The following is a 19,266-nucleotide window of genomic DNA, read 5'->3' on the forward strand; positions in this document are numbered from 1 at the left end:
CAGTTCCACTACACAAGAAGACACAACACGAATATACCGCAGTCTCCCAAAACACGCACCTCGCACTTCACACACGCTACACATTGCATACATGGAAGGCCGTCCTTACATGGCTCTGGCTGTTAATAGGACGTTAAAATAAACAAACAAACAAACAAATTCATACAAAGTCTGAATGATGTTAAATTAAAATGTATTATCAATCACGTTTTCCTCATTTTTCGGCACGAAAACATAGTGTATTTTACTACGGTGAATAAAATGAGCCATAGTGATAGTTGGTCCTCTAATGCGCTCTATGTTAAAAATGGATTTTAATACGGAACTCCCCTCCCCCAAATTAAAGTCACAAATCGCATGATGCTAACGAATTTTCGAATGACGTCATGTACTGTGATCGCTGCATACAGAACTAACAGCTGTGTGTGACGACGTCCGAATCTTTCCTGTTTTTCAATTCGTAGGATCGTCGCAAAATTGATCATTGTCTTTTATTTAGTGGTGTATCTTGCCGTACGAGGACCCTGTGGCGATTTCGGTAGATGCACTTGGTTACAATAGTTTGGTGATTATTTGGCGGGAAGTAGATGTCACTTTGCCGTAAACATGTCCGAAAGTAGTTAGACAATGATAAGTTATTGCTCCTATGGAAATCTAGATTCAATAAGACGTTCGGTAAGTAGGAATGTATGGAATAGTTGTTCATAATTAAAATGATTGTTGTTAATACAACCTTTAAGATATGGAGAGTTCTGAATATAAACGAATGTCTATTTGCTTATGATGATATAACTACACCTTATTTGCACTTCTCAATATCGGTAAGCCCTGCGTCAGTTCATTAGCGACTTCTTTATACCGCGTTTTGATTACGTATGCATACTGGTATCCGGTTGAATATTAAGGTTATACTATTATACATTGCTGCTATATCGATTAATGAATGCATTCAGCTGTGTCAATTGATGTCTCATATAAATATCACGTAGGCTAACATAGAACATATACAAACAGAACGATGGACGTTTATCCCTACCAATGTCCAGATTGGGCGAAATGTTTGAGCCCGACTCCAACTCATCGACTTAAGGTAGGTAACTAGATTTGTAGTATATTTCTATATCTAAACTTACAAAAATAATAACTATAAACCAACTTTGCGTGCGATTTACTTTCGCGAATTTCTCGATCCAATAAAATTCGCGAAATTTTATCGTCGCGAATTACCATTTTCATCCCATTTATTTATTTAATTCACTATCTTTAAACTTCGAGAACTTGATTTGAAATGAAAATTGCGAAATTTAATTGTCCCGAAAAAATGTCAATTATAGTAATTGGAATATTTCATTCCTATGTTCTGGACATGATTGCGCTAATAGCGTACCATAACGTAATGGGAGAATAACTTATATTACCTCAGCGTGATTTAGTCTATAGTAGCGTACATTAGCATCCCTTTTCCACAACTATGTAAACTATCGAGAATAAGCATTGGTAATGGTAAATTACACATATAAATGGTACACAGAAAACCATAAAGAACAACAGTGAGCGACTGTATACAAGTAACCAATCCGGATAATATGAACAAACAGGCCTAGGATGTGGTATGTGTGGGAAATGAATTTTGAGAAAATTTCAATGGCGCCCATTTTCCCCTTGCGTCTACAGGAATGAGTAGTGCGCAAAGTCATAAACAAAGCGTGATTAGCCAATGAGAAGAGATACAATACATTCGCACATTTAAAAATGCTCCACCGCTGACAAATGGTATTTTTCACTATCAAAAACAGGAACAGACGATTTAGTATTTTTCTTCAGTTACAAAAGTTACTTACTTTACATCATTACCACCATTGAAAAGTTTGAGCTTCTTATTTTACTTCAACTTAAAAAATATGAAAAATAATTAATTGCATCCAGAAAAAATTCCGTGGCACTATATCCTATATGGAATGAAGTAATGATTGCGCATGCACCAAAGGCCAACTGAATTATTTCATGTTTTTTTTTTTTTTTTTTTGTGTGGTAATTAGGCATGTACATGTATATACACGATTAAAAGCCAATTATATTTCAAATGATGAATATCATTTTTTCTCTGTCGGCGGTGGAGCATCTTTAAGTAAAAAAATCGTCTATTGCATAGCCTCTTTATTTTTCCACTTCTTCGAATACATTTATGGAAAAAGATGGCCGATAGTTTTATTACTTATTATTATAAGTCAATTCACAATTTTCAATAAAATAAGTGGTTTCAAAAACCTATATTTACATTTTCACTGCAGTCATACTATGTAACCTTACCAAGCGCAGTTTGTAGTCATATAAAATATAAACTATGAATTTCAATCGATTATTATGATGTCATTATCGTTGTGAGGTCACAATTGTCGTGCCAGGGATCACGGAGAACCGCTGTTCAAATGACTGTTCAATCCTTTGAAGATAACGAATGATTAATTCATTATAGATGCCTAATCCATTGTTGTTTCAACATAAAATTGTAACCAAATTTAAATATAAGCATTGAACGTCTTTCAGTTGGCATCCATATATCATAGCCAATATAAATGCCAACTGGTGCTAGGGCGCTTCATGGAATTTAGTGCGATTACGTTACGGTCACGGCGCAGCACGATATTGTTACGTTGCTTTACGGATAGGTCAGAATCAACCAGGATTGTCAAGGATGATAACGGTAAACTACGTTGTTACATGACTTTTGTCCAATGGCTGTGCTTTATCGACAGTTTTCCGATCCGAAACTGCATATTTGCTATAAAAGATGGCTACTACATCACGATGTATGGTTCCCAGTCTGTACACAGTGTCATTTGGGGAGAGTGACTTTTGGTCGAGTGTCGAGTTTCGAGTCAACATTTTCGAGTTTCGAGTCAACATTTTTGAGTTTCGAGTCAAAATTTTCGAGTTTCGAGATACATTTTGTAGATTTCAAGTGACAGATTATTTGTTCGTGGTTTTTTCACTTTATTTTGTTTTTAATAGCGGCTACATAGCATATCATGTAAAACATACATAAAATATTGGATTATATACTCGGAACTCTGTTTTCAATGCGAATAATTAGATGTTTGGATTGGAAAGAATGCTGACTAAGTAAGCAAAATTCTTAATCTTTAATATGGTATATTGATATGTTACTTAATTTCTGCCTCGGGAACCTACATGTATGACGTCACAATTAATCATAGTGGAGGGAGAACATGGCAACACTATATTGACGTAGACCGTCTGTTCTGGGTTTTCTGGAAAAATCGTTAAGTTTGATATTTTTTCAATTTAAGGCATACCCTGATCATAAAAAGCACAGAAAAAGTGTACATCTTGAATGACAATGAGTGATCGGTGCGCAGTCAATATGTTGGTATCCCGTGCACTTGTTCTGGAGCTATTATTAGAATAAATGTGTATAAAAAATACCCTAAACATGGCGTATTTGAAGTGAGGGGGGGGGGGGGGTGTTAGAGGTTTGAGTGATCGCGTTTTTTAATAAGGGCAGAATATCTCGTTTTACAAATACTTGATATTTAAAAACTATGCATTCAACGGAGGATTTTTTTGCGTTTTGCTAAATAATGGTGGTTTTCCGTTCCTTTTGAAATATCTAAATAAGAAATGCCCATTTTTTGGCCAGGGCATAATTTAGTACTAAACAAAATCAAAATCGAAATCCAATACGGGTGATATAACATCACGTTGATAAGTATCTTGAAGATTTTCAAATTTTAAGGTAAATTCACATTGTCCAGTAAAATAAATCAGAATAACATCGAACAACACGTAGACATAAACATTGCTTATCAGATAAGATTCCAAATATTTACCAAATTTCTTTATCTATAATGTATGGTAATTGGCAATTTTCCGGGACTTAGCACTTATTTAATAAAAGAAAGAATAAGATATAGTAGGCCTAATGTTAAAGTTACAGAGATTGAAAGCTAAAATATTAAAGAACTGTCATATATATGAACAAAATATTTAGAATCTGTAACTCGAAACTCGAAAATGATAACTCGAAACTCGAAAAGGTTTACTCAAAACTCGAAAAAGTTGACTCGAAACTCGAAAAGGTTGACTCGAAACTCGAAAAAGTTGACTCGAAACTCGAAAAAGTTGACTCGAGACTCGACAAAAGAATTCCTCGTCATTTGGAATGCTTGTGGTGACTGAACCCGAACAGTTGCTATATTAGTATTTTGTAGCTAAGTACTTCACCGTTAAATTAAATTCCCGTGTTCGTTTGGTGCTCTAGATGAACACCCTGTAGTCATACGGTGTCTCAAGAACGTATGAAACTTATATTACAACTATAAAGGGAATCAAATTGTTTAATGTTGGTTCCCTGGCGATCAGATTGGCAACAAGAATGAATTGAAGAAGGACTTTGAAAATAGATTTTCTGGCATGTTCATGATTAGTTACAACATCCAAAATGGCAAACGAATTGGCGACGACGTATTTGGTAGGAAACCAGGTTTCTGAAGCCTTGTTACAAACGGGTCTCGATAACGACACTAGCTTTTCTAGGGTTCTAGGGTCAAAGAGTTATGGATAATGTTTTTATTTAGTATGCAATTTTGGTTACAATAATATGTTTCTTTCAATCATTAACCAAAGCAATTAAGTAACAGCATCGTACATCATATCGCTTGTGCTTGATGTCTTGGTCGTCAGTACCTTTAATACAACAAACTCGTACTCCTTCATTGAGCATAGACAGATATTTTTGAATAAATGGTGAATCATAGTAAAAAAAAACAACCTTACAATATACAAACAAGCTACATCGAAATTGCCTTTAAGTTCTATATCTCGTCGGGCATATATATGGAATTATTCTAGTCCTTGCTTCATTAACCACACATTTTTATGTTCTTTCCTTCGTTTAGAATTCAGTCTTGAGATTAATTAGGGGAAAAGATTTTCAATGCCAATTTGTCAGTGTACTTTAATAATATTAATATGTTTTACTTTTTTTGTCAAATGTCTCACTTCGTTGACTAATCTCGGTATATTCGTGAAGACCCGTCAACAAACCGTTGTGAAGCCGTACCGGAACCGTATCGGACATTGAAAACTAGCTTTTTCTGGGGCCATCCGTGAAATTACATCCGTAGTGGCACCGTCGAGATGATCCGCGAAAGTGTGACCGGGGCATTAACCCTCGATTTAACGTAGTATGATTATAAAGTTGGGCACGCAAATCACATTTTATATAATCGAAGCGTATCGTACAATAGAATAATGTACTATAGCGTGCCTCAACGTACAGTACTGATAATCATGTTGTAACATACCGATAATGTAGTATCCCATTTTCTCGCCGCTTGCTTCAACCGACATCAACAATAAGTTAAAGTATGTTACGGTACGTTATTGCACGGTGTCCCACGTTGAGTTAGCTATACTACGTCCATTATCAGTGGCGTAGCTACCATTGACGCAAAAACGCAACTGCGTGCACATCAATCAATTAAAAAAAAATCATAGTCATAACTACACGTAACCGAGACTAACATTAAACATTTTAATTTGTTACCCGAATCGCCTACTTTTTAGGTTTACTTTTTCCGGAAAATTATGTTTCCATTCCGTTTCCAGGGTTAAAAGTTGGTGCGAGGTCGTGTCAGAAAATTGACGTTTTTAAGCCGAAAACCCGACATGAACAAGACACTAACAAGAACTTATATTGCACTATACACAAGATCTTTCAAATCTTAATAACGATGCTACTAACAACGGCAACAGCAGTAGGAAGCATACTTGACTATAGAGTGTTATGAAACGCCTTAGGGCCCTAAAACCTGCGAGCATGGGTTCTGGCTACGTGGATAACGTTATTGACATTTTCGATGGGTAGAAAAATCCGGAGGATGTAATTACAATGAACTTTGATATGTGGCTAATCTTCGTCGCTATCACAATAAAATAAGGACACAAATAAAGAGTTCATTTGTATTCGATTTTTATTTCGTCCCCTTTATGCATTCAATTTAACTTTTAACTATGCCTTTTCATGTGTAGAAATGATTCAATGAGAGTATCAGCACTTACATGCATGAAGAAATTGACTGTCTATTAAAACTCTGTTTTCTTACAAAATTATCAAAATTGCTCTAGGCCTACCATTTAATTGCAGTGTCATCAAAGACATGGCCGTGTTTGGCAAAAATGCAGTACATGTTAGCATAAAGATACGACGACATTTACAATTATATAATTTCTAAATGTAGGTAATTTTCAATCTGCAATATGAATCAATCCGTTTTCAAAAATTCGAAAAATTAGCTTTAAAATTATAAAAAAAATGTACCGTAAAATTAATCTCATTTATTAGCTCACCTGGTCCAAAGGACCGAGGTGAGCTTATGGGATACCGCAGCGTCCGGCGTCCGTCGTCCGTCAACAATCGACTTCTTCTCCATAACCGCTGGTCGGATTTCAATAAAATTTGACTGGTAGCGCATCCTTATGGGCTACTAACTGAAATTTGTACAAATGATGGGGCTGACCCCCCGGGGGCCTGAGGGGCGGGGCCAAAAGGGGTCAATTTGGCTATTTCCATATAAACGACTTCTTCTCTGAAACCAAGCATGGGATAGCACCCATAATGCAATGGTAGCATCCTTATAGGGTGGGGACTCAAAATTGTACAAATGATGGAGCTGACCACCCGGGGGCCTGAGGGGCGGGGTCAAATGGGGTCAATTTGGCTATTTCCATATAAACGACTTCTTCTCTGAAACTAAGCATGAGATAGCACTCATAATGCAATTGTAGTATCGTTATAGGGTGGGGATTCAAAATTGTACAAATGATGGGGCTGACTCCCGGGGGGGGGGGGGGGGGGGGGCTGAGGGGCGGGGTCAAAAGGGATCAATTTGGCTATTTCCATATAAACGACTACTTCTCTGAAACCAAGCATGGGATAGCACCCATAATGCAATGATATCATCCTTATAGGGTGGGGATTCAAAATTGTACAAATAATGGGGCTGACCCCCCGGGGGCCTGAGGGGCGGGGTCAAAAGGGGCCAATTTGGTTATTTCCATATAAACGACTTCTTCTCTGATACTAAGTATGGTATAGCACCCATAATGCAATGGTAGCATCCTTATAGGATGGGGATTCAAAATTGTGCAAATACTAGGGCTGACCCCCGGGGGCCTGAGGGGCGGGGTCAAAAGGGGTCAATTTGGCTATTTCCACATAAATGACTTCTTCTCTGCAACTAAGCATGGTATAGCACCCATTATGCAATGGTAGCATCCTTATTGTGTGGGGATTCCAAATTGAGCAAATGATAGGGCTGACCCCCGGGGGGCCTGAGGGCGGGGTCAAAAGGGGTCAATTTGGCTATTTCCATATAAATGACTTCTTCTCTGCAACTTAACATGGGAATGCGCTCATAATGCAATGGTTACATCCTTATAGGGTTTGGATTCAAAATTTTGCAAATGATGGGGCTGACCCCCCCGGGAGCCTGAAGGGTGGGGTCAAAAGGAGTCAATTTAGCTATTTCCATATAAACGACTTCTTCTCTGCAACTAAGAATGGAAGAGCACTTATAATGCAATGGTAGCATCCTTATAGGGTTGGGATTTGAAATTGTACAAATGATAGGGCTGACCCCCGGGACCTTAAAGGGCAATAGATGCGAGGTCAAAAAGGTCAATTAGGCTACTATTTTCATATAAATTACTTTGTCTCTGAACCTATGTATTGGATAGCATATTTGTATGGTATCAATAGCATCATTGTATGGTTGTGATTCAAAATTAAACTTTGGGAGTCAATTTTGCTTATTTTTCTAATTGTCAGATTCTTGTGATAATTACTAACAAAAACCAGGTGAGCGATACAGGCCCTCTGGGCCTCTTGTTCTAAATCGTATTTTTTTCCCAGAGGGGGACCCCCCCCCTGATCCCTTGAAATGCCAAAATTTTTCGCGCCTCCGGCGCTCGGACTTCAATCTGCGTGCACATTCATTTCCTGCTAGCGACGCCACTGATTATCACACATATATCCCGGATATACACTAAGGGCGTCCTTGGGCGACATGTTTATGATACAATGTTCTCCGGAGAACATTTCGCCCAAACAGAATGAACATGAAACGAGAATATTGTTCTCGGAACAAAATCTCACACTACCTCCAAAGCGTGAGCAAGAAGAACAAACAAGAACAAACATGGCGGCAAAGTTAAGGTTAGCCTTTCGCTTCAATATGACTTTCTTGTTTGTGGCCGTGAAATATGATTATAAGATTAAAAATACTGATGAAACAGTTAGTTTTTGACGAATTTCCAATGATCTATTCCTATTGATGTAACATTAACGTACACGCTACGTGTTTAGAAATGCGATAAATACTGGCACGAGTGTCACTTATGTATTAGGCATAACAATATTGACTGGCCAGATAGCATTTTAATAAGTGAAATTTAATTTATTGAATTTGAATTATTTTTAAACAATAAACGTTCAATATTAAAAAATGTGTTTATTTTCGTTATTGTTATATAAAACTTATACAACTATGTAAAAACACGATGTGATATTTATTTAAGACTTCTATATTTAAAGTAGCATCATAACTAACACATGACATGTTAATTACATTCTTCCGCGATACCTACCGTATTTGTTTATTCAATATGCTGATTAATTTACCAACTGTATATATGTATTTAATTTAATTTGTATAACTTTGGCTAGGAGAGGGCTTATAAAGGCCTAGACAGTTTGCCCAATTCTAATATTTTTTTCTCAATGAAACATGTTGAAATGATATATGAATTTCATTAGAGTGCGAGATGTTATGGATTGACAGAGACATTTTTCTTTTTCTTTTTGATAAGTTCATTTTTCACAGCACAAGTATAAACAGTTCATATTCAAATCTAATTTTTATAATTCTATGATCCATAAATACTCGCAAATTTGATGCCTATTATCATAAATAGATTTGGAAAATCAAGATATGCAAAATTATTATCTTAAATATGTATGAAATATTTAACTGCATCTCGTAAATTAGGAAGACGACGGGAAACACAATACGACCCGCGTTATGCAAATTAATAATTTATTTAATTTAATTAGATTGTTCACACGGTGCAATATAAACGGTAAACTAACTAGCTAGTCGTGGACCTTTAAGGAATTTTAAAGAAATAGTACTTTCTCCCTATAACGTTTCTAAATATATAAACACCATGTCCATTTCCAATTATGTATACTGTACATTATTGCATATAGATGGCATTTTCATGTAAATACAATTTAACATATGCACGTAATACTATACCGTAAATTATATTCACTATGTTATTATTTTGAAATACCATTAACTTCTGAAATAAGGAAGATGCTTGTTTTTATTTCTTCAGCTACTATATTCCGTATTAGTTTGATGTATGAACCATTGAAGTCGATATACCACCTACGGGAAATCAGGGTTCATGCCTATTATCGTGACGATCATATTATCGTAATTCAAGTTTTTTTTTATTTATTTAAAAAAATTCCAAAAACAATTAAAACATATAACTAAAATGATTTAATACAAACTTCAATAGTTAAAAAATCACGATCATATGCTGATCACGGTAATAGGCATGTACCCTTCTGTAATAGTCATAACCGATCAAACCTAATTACATTACGTTTGAGTCGAATTCCGAATGAGTCGAAGTATTTTCGTTGGTCCATTGAATTTCGAGATAACGAGTTTCTACTGTACATTAACTTACGGTTTGATGATTGTCCAATGTAGTGTTATGCTGGGTTGACATAAGTTGAGATATGTTCGTATTCTATGATTTACATACAATTATTATTTGCATACTTACAAAGAAGTTTCTATGCATTATCTCCTCAATATATCAGCTCATCTTAGTAGAAGGGTAAGGACGTGTGTGAATAAGTTTGAACCTGCTTTCTCAATTCTGACTGCCTAAATATAAAATAAATATTAAACTTTATATGTCATATGATGTAGTTTATTTTTATACTTCAGAACATGATATGATAGTATGAATTAAGATGCAGAAATATTGCTCATATACCATATCATATTATTTCTTTTATTATTATTATTATTATATTGTACGAAGCTTGCAAATGAGAGAACACCCATACACCGGTGGGAATTGTCTGGAATACCTGCTGGATTCGAACTGTCAATCAAACGCGATGATATGACAGGCTGCTTACTCTCCGGAAACAAGGTACGACACACCGGGAGCTAGCTACCTATATGTAATGTAACTCGCAGGGTTATCCAGGGGTTGTGGGGAAAATAGTCAAATTCTTAAACGGCGAAGGGAAAGACCGTTGTAACTCGCAGGGTTATCCAGGGGTTGTGGGAAAAATAGTCAAATTCTTAAACGGCGAAGGGAAAGACCGTTATAACACTACTCTCAAAATACCTTATAGCGTATCGTCATCATTTCACTTGTCGTAAGGACGTCGTAAATTTTATGAAAATCAGAATGTCGACGAAAATTGTTTAGAATAGTTTCAAACAACCATGTAAGAAACAACGCAGGTCTGTCGCCTAGGCTAAGAACGATTTGTGTCTTTAACCAATATAGAATAGTCTAGTTCGCATAAACTCGGTATACCTTGTTCTGTTTAAAATACCTTTTGATAATAAACCGAAAAAATCGTTGATCATCATCAACGTCTCATTTATTAATATATTATAAAGATACAAAGCCGTAAATCTGAAAGGTTGTTAATGCTTAACCTGCCATTTTTATAAGCATTTAATTAATCAACTTTGTATGACAGTCAAAACAGGCTGGTACAAAAAACTCAATTCGTTCAAAATGCTAATATAGGTATTTTAACAAACTAAAGTTTTTAATTAGATGAGATGCTTTATGATAGAATAACGTGTCAATCGAAGTTACTCATTTTTAAAATGTTTAAGATCCGAGTTAATGCAAAGACTACTAAAATTGGAGACATTAATTAAATAGCTACATATTCCTGTTGAAAGGTACGGAAACTTGACTTTTTGCTGGCTGAAGCTTTGAAACAGAAATGTCGTCATGTTATCACATGTGGAGACGTCCATTCGAATCACTGTCGGGCTACAGTAGTAGCAGCTCGTCGACTTGGCCTCACTCCTCACTTGATACTCAGGGACGACGTTCACGTAAATCTACTTCTATAACAGTCAGTCAACATTGTGACTCAGGAATGGACAAAATACACTTATAAATGTTGTTTAAGCCTGAGCAGAATATGGAGCTTGTTTGTTGCTTTAACTTACTGCAATTAAAGATGACATAATTAGATTGAGAAATTAAGAAATATTTTTAAAATATCCATACATAGTTCTTTCATGTAAGAAGGATATTGTTGTAGTATTTATAGATAAAATATCACATTATTGTTACAGAAAACTAGTGTACGTGGATGTAGTGGAAACGAGTTCTTCACCAGACTGTGCGGGCCGAACATTTACCGAGTCCCTCTCGGTTCTCCATACTCCTCAGTATCAAAACCGATGATGGAGAAAGTCGCCAAAGAAATAAAGTAATCAACCCGTAGCTGTTACAGCGTTCTCAGATCAAATATCATAATGAAAGAACACTTATTTCTAATATAAGCACTTATCCAAGGAATTGAAACAATGCTTAATCATTTGAATTATCGTTTTCGATATTTAAATATACTTTGTCTTGCTACGAGTATTTGGTAATTGAGTTAAGAGTACTGTTACAAAGAAGTTGCTGAAGTTAACATTATACCTTAACATTAAATTACAAAGTATCATTTCAATTTTCTAATCATGTGCGTATCCCCGCCTGTTTTCTATAACACTTTTATGTATACAGGAACATGTCGGTTACGAAAAATATGATGCTTTAAACAGTACTAAGCACAATATCCTGATATGCAGAAGTTTTCTATGCGTGATGTGTTTAACAAAAGTTTTAGTTTTGCAATGGAATTCTTCTATGGTAGGAAGGAAAGTGGCGATGACTCCTATATCATACCTGTTGCTGGTGGCTCCAGTTTTCCAGGAGTGTTTGGATTAATTTCAACGTTTGAGGAAATGATTTCCCAGGTAAGTAAAACATCCCACACATAATTCTAATCTTACCATACACGAAACATTACCGACAGTTGTCGTTCTAAGATTCATATCGCCTGATGAAATATTCATTTTGACATTTGCATATGTAACTACAGGTATACTCCTAAAGTCATATTTAATCAGGTAAGTCAAAGACACAATCACATCACATACAACACGCATTTATGATTTTAATGTATCCATCACACATATAAAAGTATTTGTGTATGATAATGGTTTATTTATGCATATGGCATTGCATACTTTGTAAAACAAAGAGATTAATTGATTACATTCGATTGACAACCTTCATGAAATGGATTACTTGATCCTTATTCTATTGCTTATTCGGGCCCCACTAAGGAAATCGAATAAGTAGTATTCGATTTGATTCGGGCCCCACAAAGGAAATCGAATAAGTAGTATTCGATTTCCTTTATCACGTGTTTGATTCTCCCATTATCACAGTGATTTTAACATTATCTCACTTAATGATGACTAAAAGGACGAAAAGTACTCTAACTAAAGTACTTTCAATATAATGTAATGTTTCTGTTTACAACCGTGCACCAAAATAGTGTTGTCTGGCGACAAGGAATGATGTTCGGAATATAAGTGATATTCGGAGACAAAACAAACGAAGTAAAAATCTGTATTTAATTTTTTTTGTATCCAAAATAAATTAATTCATTTCTCTCTGTACTCAAGTTACAAACTTATTATCTTTTAAACCGTTTACTGTTGATTGATGAAATAAAAACAAGAGTTCCCAGAGGGATCTTGGCGCCCATCAAAGATTGATCTATGTTTGACAATTGAAAGAGTGATTTTTTTCTCTGCTTTTCAAACTTTAACAATTGAAATCCAAGATGTCGGCCTATCGGTTATCTTGTTGACCTATCAGTCCCAAAATTCAGTATGCACAACTAAAGCCCAAGGGAAACCTACATATGAATTTGAGAAATATCCCTTGAGTACTTTCTGAGAAATATTGGTAACAAACTTCAACTATCTATATTCATGATGGCAGCCTGTCGGCAATCTGGCAGACCGATCGGTCCCGAAATGCAATATGCACAACTATGGCCCTAGGGGACCCTACGTATGAAATTTGAGACAGATCCCTTCAGTACTTTCTAGGAAATAATGGTAACAAACTTCGACTATGAAATTCTAAGATGGCTGAATGGCGGCAATATATTGACCGATCAGTCCCAAAATGCAATATGCACATCTAGGGCCCATGGTAACCTAGATGTAAAATTTGAGGAAGGTCCCTTCAGTACATTTGGGAGGAAGCGGTAACATACCGCAACTATCGAAATCCAAGAGGGCTGCCTGTTGGCCAACTTGTTGACCGATTCGTCAAAAAAGCAATATGCACAAAATAGAGAAATAGTGGTAACAAACTTCAACTAACCAAAATCCAAGATGGCGGTTAGTATTCCATCTTGTTGATTGATCATTAAGAAATGCAATATGCACAACTAGCACCCAAGGGGAAACTACATATGAAATTTGAGACAGATCCCTGCAGCACTTTCTGAGAAAGAGAAACAGCGGTAACAAATATTATCTATCAAAATCCAAGATGGCTGCCTTTCGGCCATCTTGTAAACCGATTGATCCCAAAAATTCAACATAATTCAACATGCACAACTAGGGTGAAATTCGAGAAAGATCCTTCAGCAATTTCTGAGAAATAGTGATAACACGGAAGGACGGAAGATCTTGGGCTAAAAATATATACTCCAAATTTCTGTTTTAAATGTATCTATATTATATGTGTGTATGTGGCTAATATCAATGCTGTAGTATCAATACATAAATTTGAAGACTTGAAATATTTCAATTCAACAATGTAATACTTGTCATCATGTTGGCATGCATAATCCTTACAATTTTTTTTTTAAAGAAATCAAAGCATCTCAGTTTCTTCTACTATTCTTTTTTACTTAATCTCTACTTTTGCTTTTCTAAAAGGGTGCAACTTGCAAATTTCTGTCATTAATCGTTCAATTAAAACTCAAGAAAATTACTATCATATTGTATAGGGAATACCTGGTACTGTAAACCACTTTGTCTACACGGCAACTGGTTTTTTTCAAAATTGATATAATTCAGTCGAGTATTATATATATGTGAAAACATATAATAACTAATTAATATATATAATGCATATATACATATCAACAGAGAGAGTTTTTTCAATGAACACTTTGAGAGTGCATTATATCTAGCAGCCCTTCTAAATAACTTGGTTTACAGTATTAGAGAAGTTCAAGGTTTATAAATGAATATTAATATTGAATATCATATGTAAATGCTTTTTGTACCCATGTAAATTCTCTTCAAAAATAAAAAATAAAAACACCCCAAAAAAAAGCAAAGCAAATATCTTGTATTAAAGAAAAAATATATATACCGGTTTAATATTTGTATTGATTTGTGATTTACGCTTGACAACAATTTTTGTACAACAGGGCCTATTAGACAATTACGACGACTTGGTGTTTCCATGCTCCTCAGGATGTACGGCCGCCGGAATGGGTATCAGCAACTACCTAACCGGCTCAAACATCAGGTGGATAGAGCTTAATGGTGTTTTGGCACTTAATTTCTCCACAGTCTAATGGTTATATGTAAATGTATTCTTTTATAAATATTAGTGCTAAGAATTATTATAATAGTGCTTTAATGACAAGAGGTCACGACACGCTAGCACATATGACTGGTGGTAGCAATTCTAAAATTATCAGAATTAAGTGTAGTATATAGAGGTTCCCCAACAAGTGACTGTTTATCATGTTTATCAAACTCGAGTTAGTTAATTTTCAAAATTTGAAAAGACACGAGCTTTAGCGAGTGTCTTTTGAAAATTTGAAAATTAGCTAACGAGAGTTTAGATAAACATGATAAACAACAGTCACGCGTTGGGGAATTTATTTATCCCATAACTTTAACTCTATGTTTATGCAATGGTGACCATTTTCTCGTCTTCATTCAGGGAAACTTGTAGTGATATCTATCAATGTGTAGTGATATCTATCAATGTGTAGTGATATCTATCAATGTGTAGTGATATCTTCCCGCCATAAAATATAGTGCCTTAATAGAGAGCCAAAAATCAATTGTTTAATACTTTGAATAAGCAACTACCTGTAAAACAGTAAATACAGTGCTATTTAAAAGAAAATGCGCTTTGAAAAGTAACCAGAATTTGAGAGCCAGTCGGAATCAAGAGATCTTGGAGTTGGCCAATCAGATGCGCTTTAGTTGTTTACACACTGGAGTGTGTAAACATAAACGATAACCAACTGCTATGGAATTTATCACATGGGTTTTCCATTGTGAAACATGCATAGTTATGGGATTAAGTGATTTAGCCACTAAACCTTCGACTTGAAAAGTTTATTTTACGGATTTAAGAACCATTAGGTTTATGATGACGTATTTTTATTTGGGTAAAGGGTTATCATATTCGCTGGATATATGACCAGGTGGCAAACTATTCTATGGTATTGCGTATTGGGGTGTATATCAAATACTAGTATATATTAATAATCACAGATTTCCCTATTTGTTTGGTAGGTGCCACGCTATAAATGTCACTGAAATCCCAAAGTCCAATTTTTTACAACACATTAACCAAACCATAGTTGACATGGGCCTTCCTGATCGCGTGAAAGCGGACAATATTGTCGATATTATTGAGGGACACCAAGGCAAAGGATACAATATCTCCACCCAGGAAGAGCTTGGTAAATAATCTTTACATTATTGAATCTGTTCTGTCGAACTTAAAACAGTAATGGACAGCCGGTCCCGTTGTTAGTAAAACTGTGAAACTAAAATGCACGATTTGATTTTTGTTTCTGATTTGACTATAGTCGCATTTTAAATCATATAATTGTAAGCAAAAATTAAGATATCATTAGGAAATGTCATATATTGATTGTTTATTACGTGATTATCACAGGTATGTTCAGCGCCCACAGAGAAGAGTCTTAAAGAGTTTTATGATGTTACACTGTTATTTAGCTTAAATTAAATCATTGAAAGCATTATAACATGGTCTTCATAATGTTTCATAATGAAATTGATGTAATTTGTATAGAAAGGTATATCTTACAACGTTGATCATATCTTCATTTCGATTTTGGCGCAAACAAACTTAATGAGACCACACAAGTTGCCATTTACGTGTAGATACGTGATCTTTTATTACGAAGTCCTGATATGTATTTGATAATTGATATGTTTCGTGGTAGATTTCCTGTCATCTGTTGCTGTGACCACAGGCATTATGTTAGATCCTACATACTCCGGAAAAGCAGCCCTAGGGATGGTACGGGAACTCAATAACAACCAGCACAGGTTTAAGGGCAACAGGATTCTGTTTTTGCATACAGGTACGTGAAATAACTTGGTGTTAAGAAGTTAATAACACCCAACATTTACAACGAAACAATGGCCAATAGATTGACAGGTAAAGTAGGATTATAACAGTTGGACGTTAACCACCTTGAGTGTGGCATTGATATTGAATTAGACTTTGAAATCTTCACATAACCGATTTATACGTGTCATAAACCATTTATATTGAATATTGAATGTTTATATATATCATGTGTTTCCTTCCCATTTCAGGTGGTGTGTTTGGAATGTACAATGTTCAACTAGACACTAAAACCACGGCTGAAACACGTGACGAAGTGAAACTTTGCAAATATCTTATTCCCTACAACTGAACTGGGTATTTATTGTGTTGTAAATTCATTTATGGAGGTGAATGAAAGAAAATAAAAATTGATATTTTGAGTGTTAAACGTTTTAAAATCACCAGTTTTTAATCCAGATTAAACATTTAAAAAATGTATAAGGTGCAATATATTTACAACTTTCAGCTTAATACGATATATATATATAAATATGTACACGCTTCAAGGGAGATAACCGTTATTTGTTTGCCTCCGATTGTTTTATATAATTTTCTGTGTTTTATGAGTAATCGTAAATTAACAGTATAAAGTAAATAATTAAATTCTGACAAGGAGTTATACATATGTATGTTGTTTTCAAGTGTATATAATTTTTATGAATAGAAATGAAAACTTGAAATTGAAATTTAACTTCTTGTTACGAGGCTTTTCTTATTTGATATATATGACTGAACTAGCGCCTGTGCAAAATACATTGTAGATACAAAAACAAGTGTTCTTTCATTATGTACATATTTTCAGTTAGCTGCACCTTTCTAAGTCAACAACACTTACAGCATAAACAATTATATTTATTTGTTTCATATTTGTGTAAATGATTTATTCAAATAAAACTGTAAATACACTAAGTTCAGTATACTAACAGTATTTTGAAAACATTTTGACTAGTGTAGAGTGATCTCTATATAAGGACGTGGCTAATAAACATCGTATAGGAGAATGGAAGGCAATGTGATACCCCGACAGGAGAATGGAAGGAGGTCGGATACCGAAACAGGGGAATGGAAGGAAGTCGGACACCCAGCCAGGAGAATGGAAGAAAGTTGGACACCCAAACAGGAGAATAGAAGGAAGTCGGACACCCAAACAGGAGAATGGAAGAAAGTCGGACACCTTAACAGGAGAATGGAAGAAAGTCGGACACCCAAACAGGAGAATGGAAGAAAGTCGGACACCTTAACAGGAGAATGGAAGGAAATTTGACACCCAAACAGGAGAATGGAAGGAAGTCGGACACCCAAACATGGGAATTAAAGGAAGTCGGACATCCAAACAGGAGAATGGAAGGAAGTCGGACACCCAAACAGAAGAATGGAAGAAAGTCGGACACCTTAACAGGAGAATGGAAGGAAGTCGGACACCCAAACAGGAGAATGGAAGGAAGTCGGACACCCAAACAGGGGAATGGAAGGAAGTCGGACACCCAAACAGAAGAATGGAAGAAAGTCGGACACTTAACAGGAGATTGGAAGGAAGTCGGACACCCAGACAGGAGAATGGAAGGAAGTCGGACATCCAAACAGGGCAATGGAAGAAAGTCGGACTTCCGAACAGGGCAATAGAAGGAAGTCGGATATCCAAACACTAATGGAAATTAGATTATTATATCCGCCTTCTTTGATAGTGTTGAGAAATTGTTATTTATCCTTTTATTAGTCTGAGCTATTACCTATACAGATATAATTATATTCCGCTACATTCTGGTTGAGGTTAGTTCCCTTGGTCTGGTAAATAATACACGTCTTGTAACATTTACAGGGATACTTTCAATTTGACTTATGATATATATATGGCTGCATGACGAGACAATATAAAACATTTGGAGGTAACACAATATATCAAATTATGATTTCCTAAAAGGTTAACGCATATGAACGTATTAATGTGAGTAGAATATGTTACAGTAATTCATAGGCTTCATTCGTACTTTTATTTAACTGCAATATATAGTTGCTGAGAGATATGAGATTACCACAAAGTTTATTTCATTGGGGAAAAATAACGTTAAGACAAACATTTTATTTTTTGAATTAGTAGTGTCCTTATCTAACGAAAGAAAATTGATAAGAAAAACCATCGTATATATACGATTAAAATGTTAAAGAACTACTTGCTAAAGAACTGTCATATGCTTGGGCTGTTTGTATATGTTGTTTTTACATTAAAGCGTTGGTGTTAGATGCATAGCTAAATCTGCTAACTAAGATTTAAATTATTTTCCCTACATTTAAAAGTGGCTGTAATATATATATTTAGTGTCTATAATAATCAATTGTCAAACCAAATTAATTGCATTAATTTAGGTTGTTAAGTAGTTCCGTGTGGTTATGTCAAAATCACTTGATTCTAGATCCCAGTTCTCGATCTTAAATTGATTTTCTTGGATTTCAAAGAAATTTGTCATTAGTACATACTTAGGCTCAATTATCAAAAATGCGATAAACTTAATAACAAGATTCGTAAAATTTCCATTTCTCAATTGCTATTACAAAAGCACTGAATGTATCTGAAATGGTTGTGTAAGTAAAGTATGGAATACTTAGGAATTTAATAAAACGTTGTCATTTTCGATTTACAAGAAATTATTTGAACATTGTCGTTAAACTGTGATTAGCCAAATCCCTTTTTGAGTCACGAGG

General features: G+C 35.2%; 1 protein-coding gene across 1 annotated transcript; it reads left to right on the plus strand.

Annotated features, from left to right (window-relative positions):
• The first annotated feature begins 1,018 nt into the window (after positions 1 to 1,018).
• LOC138316696 (uncharacterized) lies at positions 1,019 to 17,475 on the plus strand. The gene is made up of 9 exons (XM_069258358.1): positions 1,019 to 1,090; positions 10,150 to 10,263; positions 11,040 to 11,198; positions 11,445 to 11,581; positions 12,014 to 12,116; positions 14,609 to 14,709; positions 15,717 to 15,886; positions 16,397 to 16,537; positions 16,776 to 17,475. The coding sequence occupies exons 1-9, from the start codon at positions 1,019 to 1,021 to the stop codon at positions 16,874 to 16,876; spliced, it is 1,098 nt and encodes a 365-aa protein (XP_069114459.1). The 3' UTR covers positions 16,877 to 17,475.
• Positions 17,476 to 19,266: the final 1,791 nt, after the last annotated feature.

Source organism: Argopecten irradians, chromosome 2 (assembly GCF_041381155.1).
Source record: "Argopecten irradians isolate NY chromosome 2, Ai_NY, whole genome shotgun sequence".
In the NCBI taxonomy this organism is placed as follows: domain Eukaryota; kingdom Metazoa; phylum Mollusca; class Bivalvia; order Pectinida; family Pectinidae; genus Argopecten; species Argopecten irradians.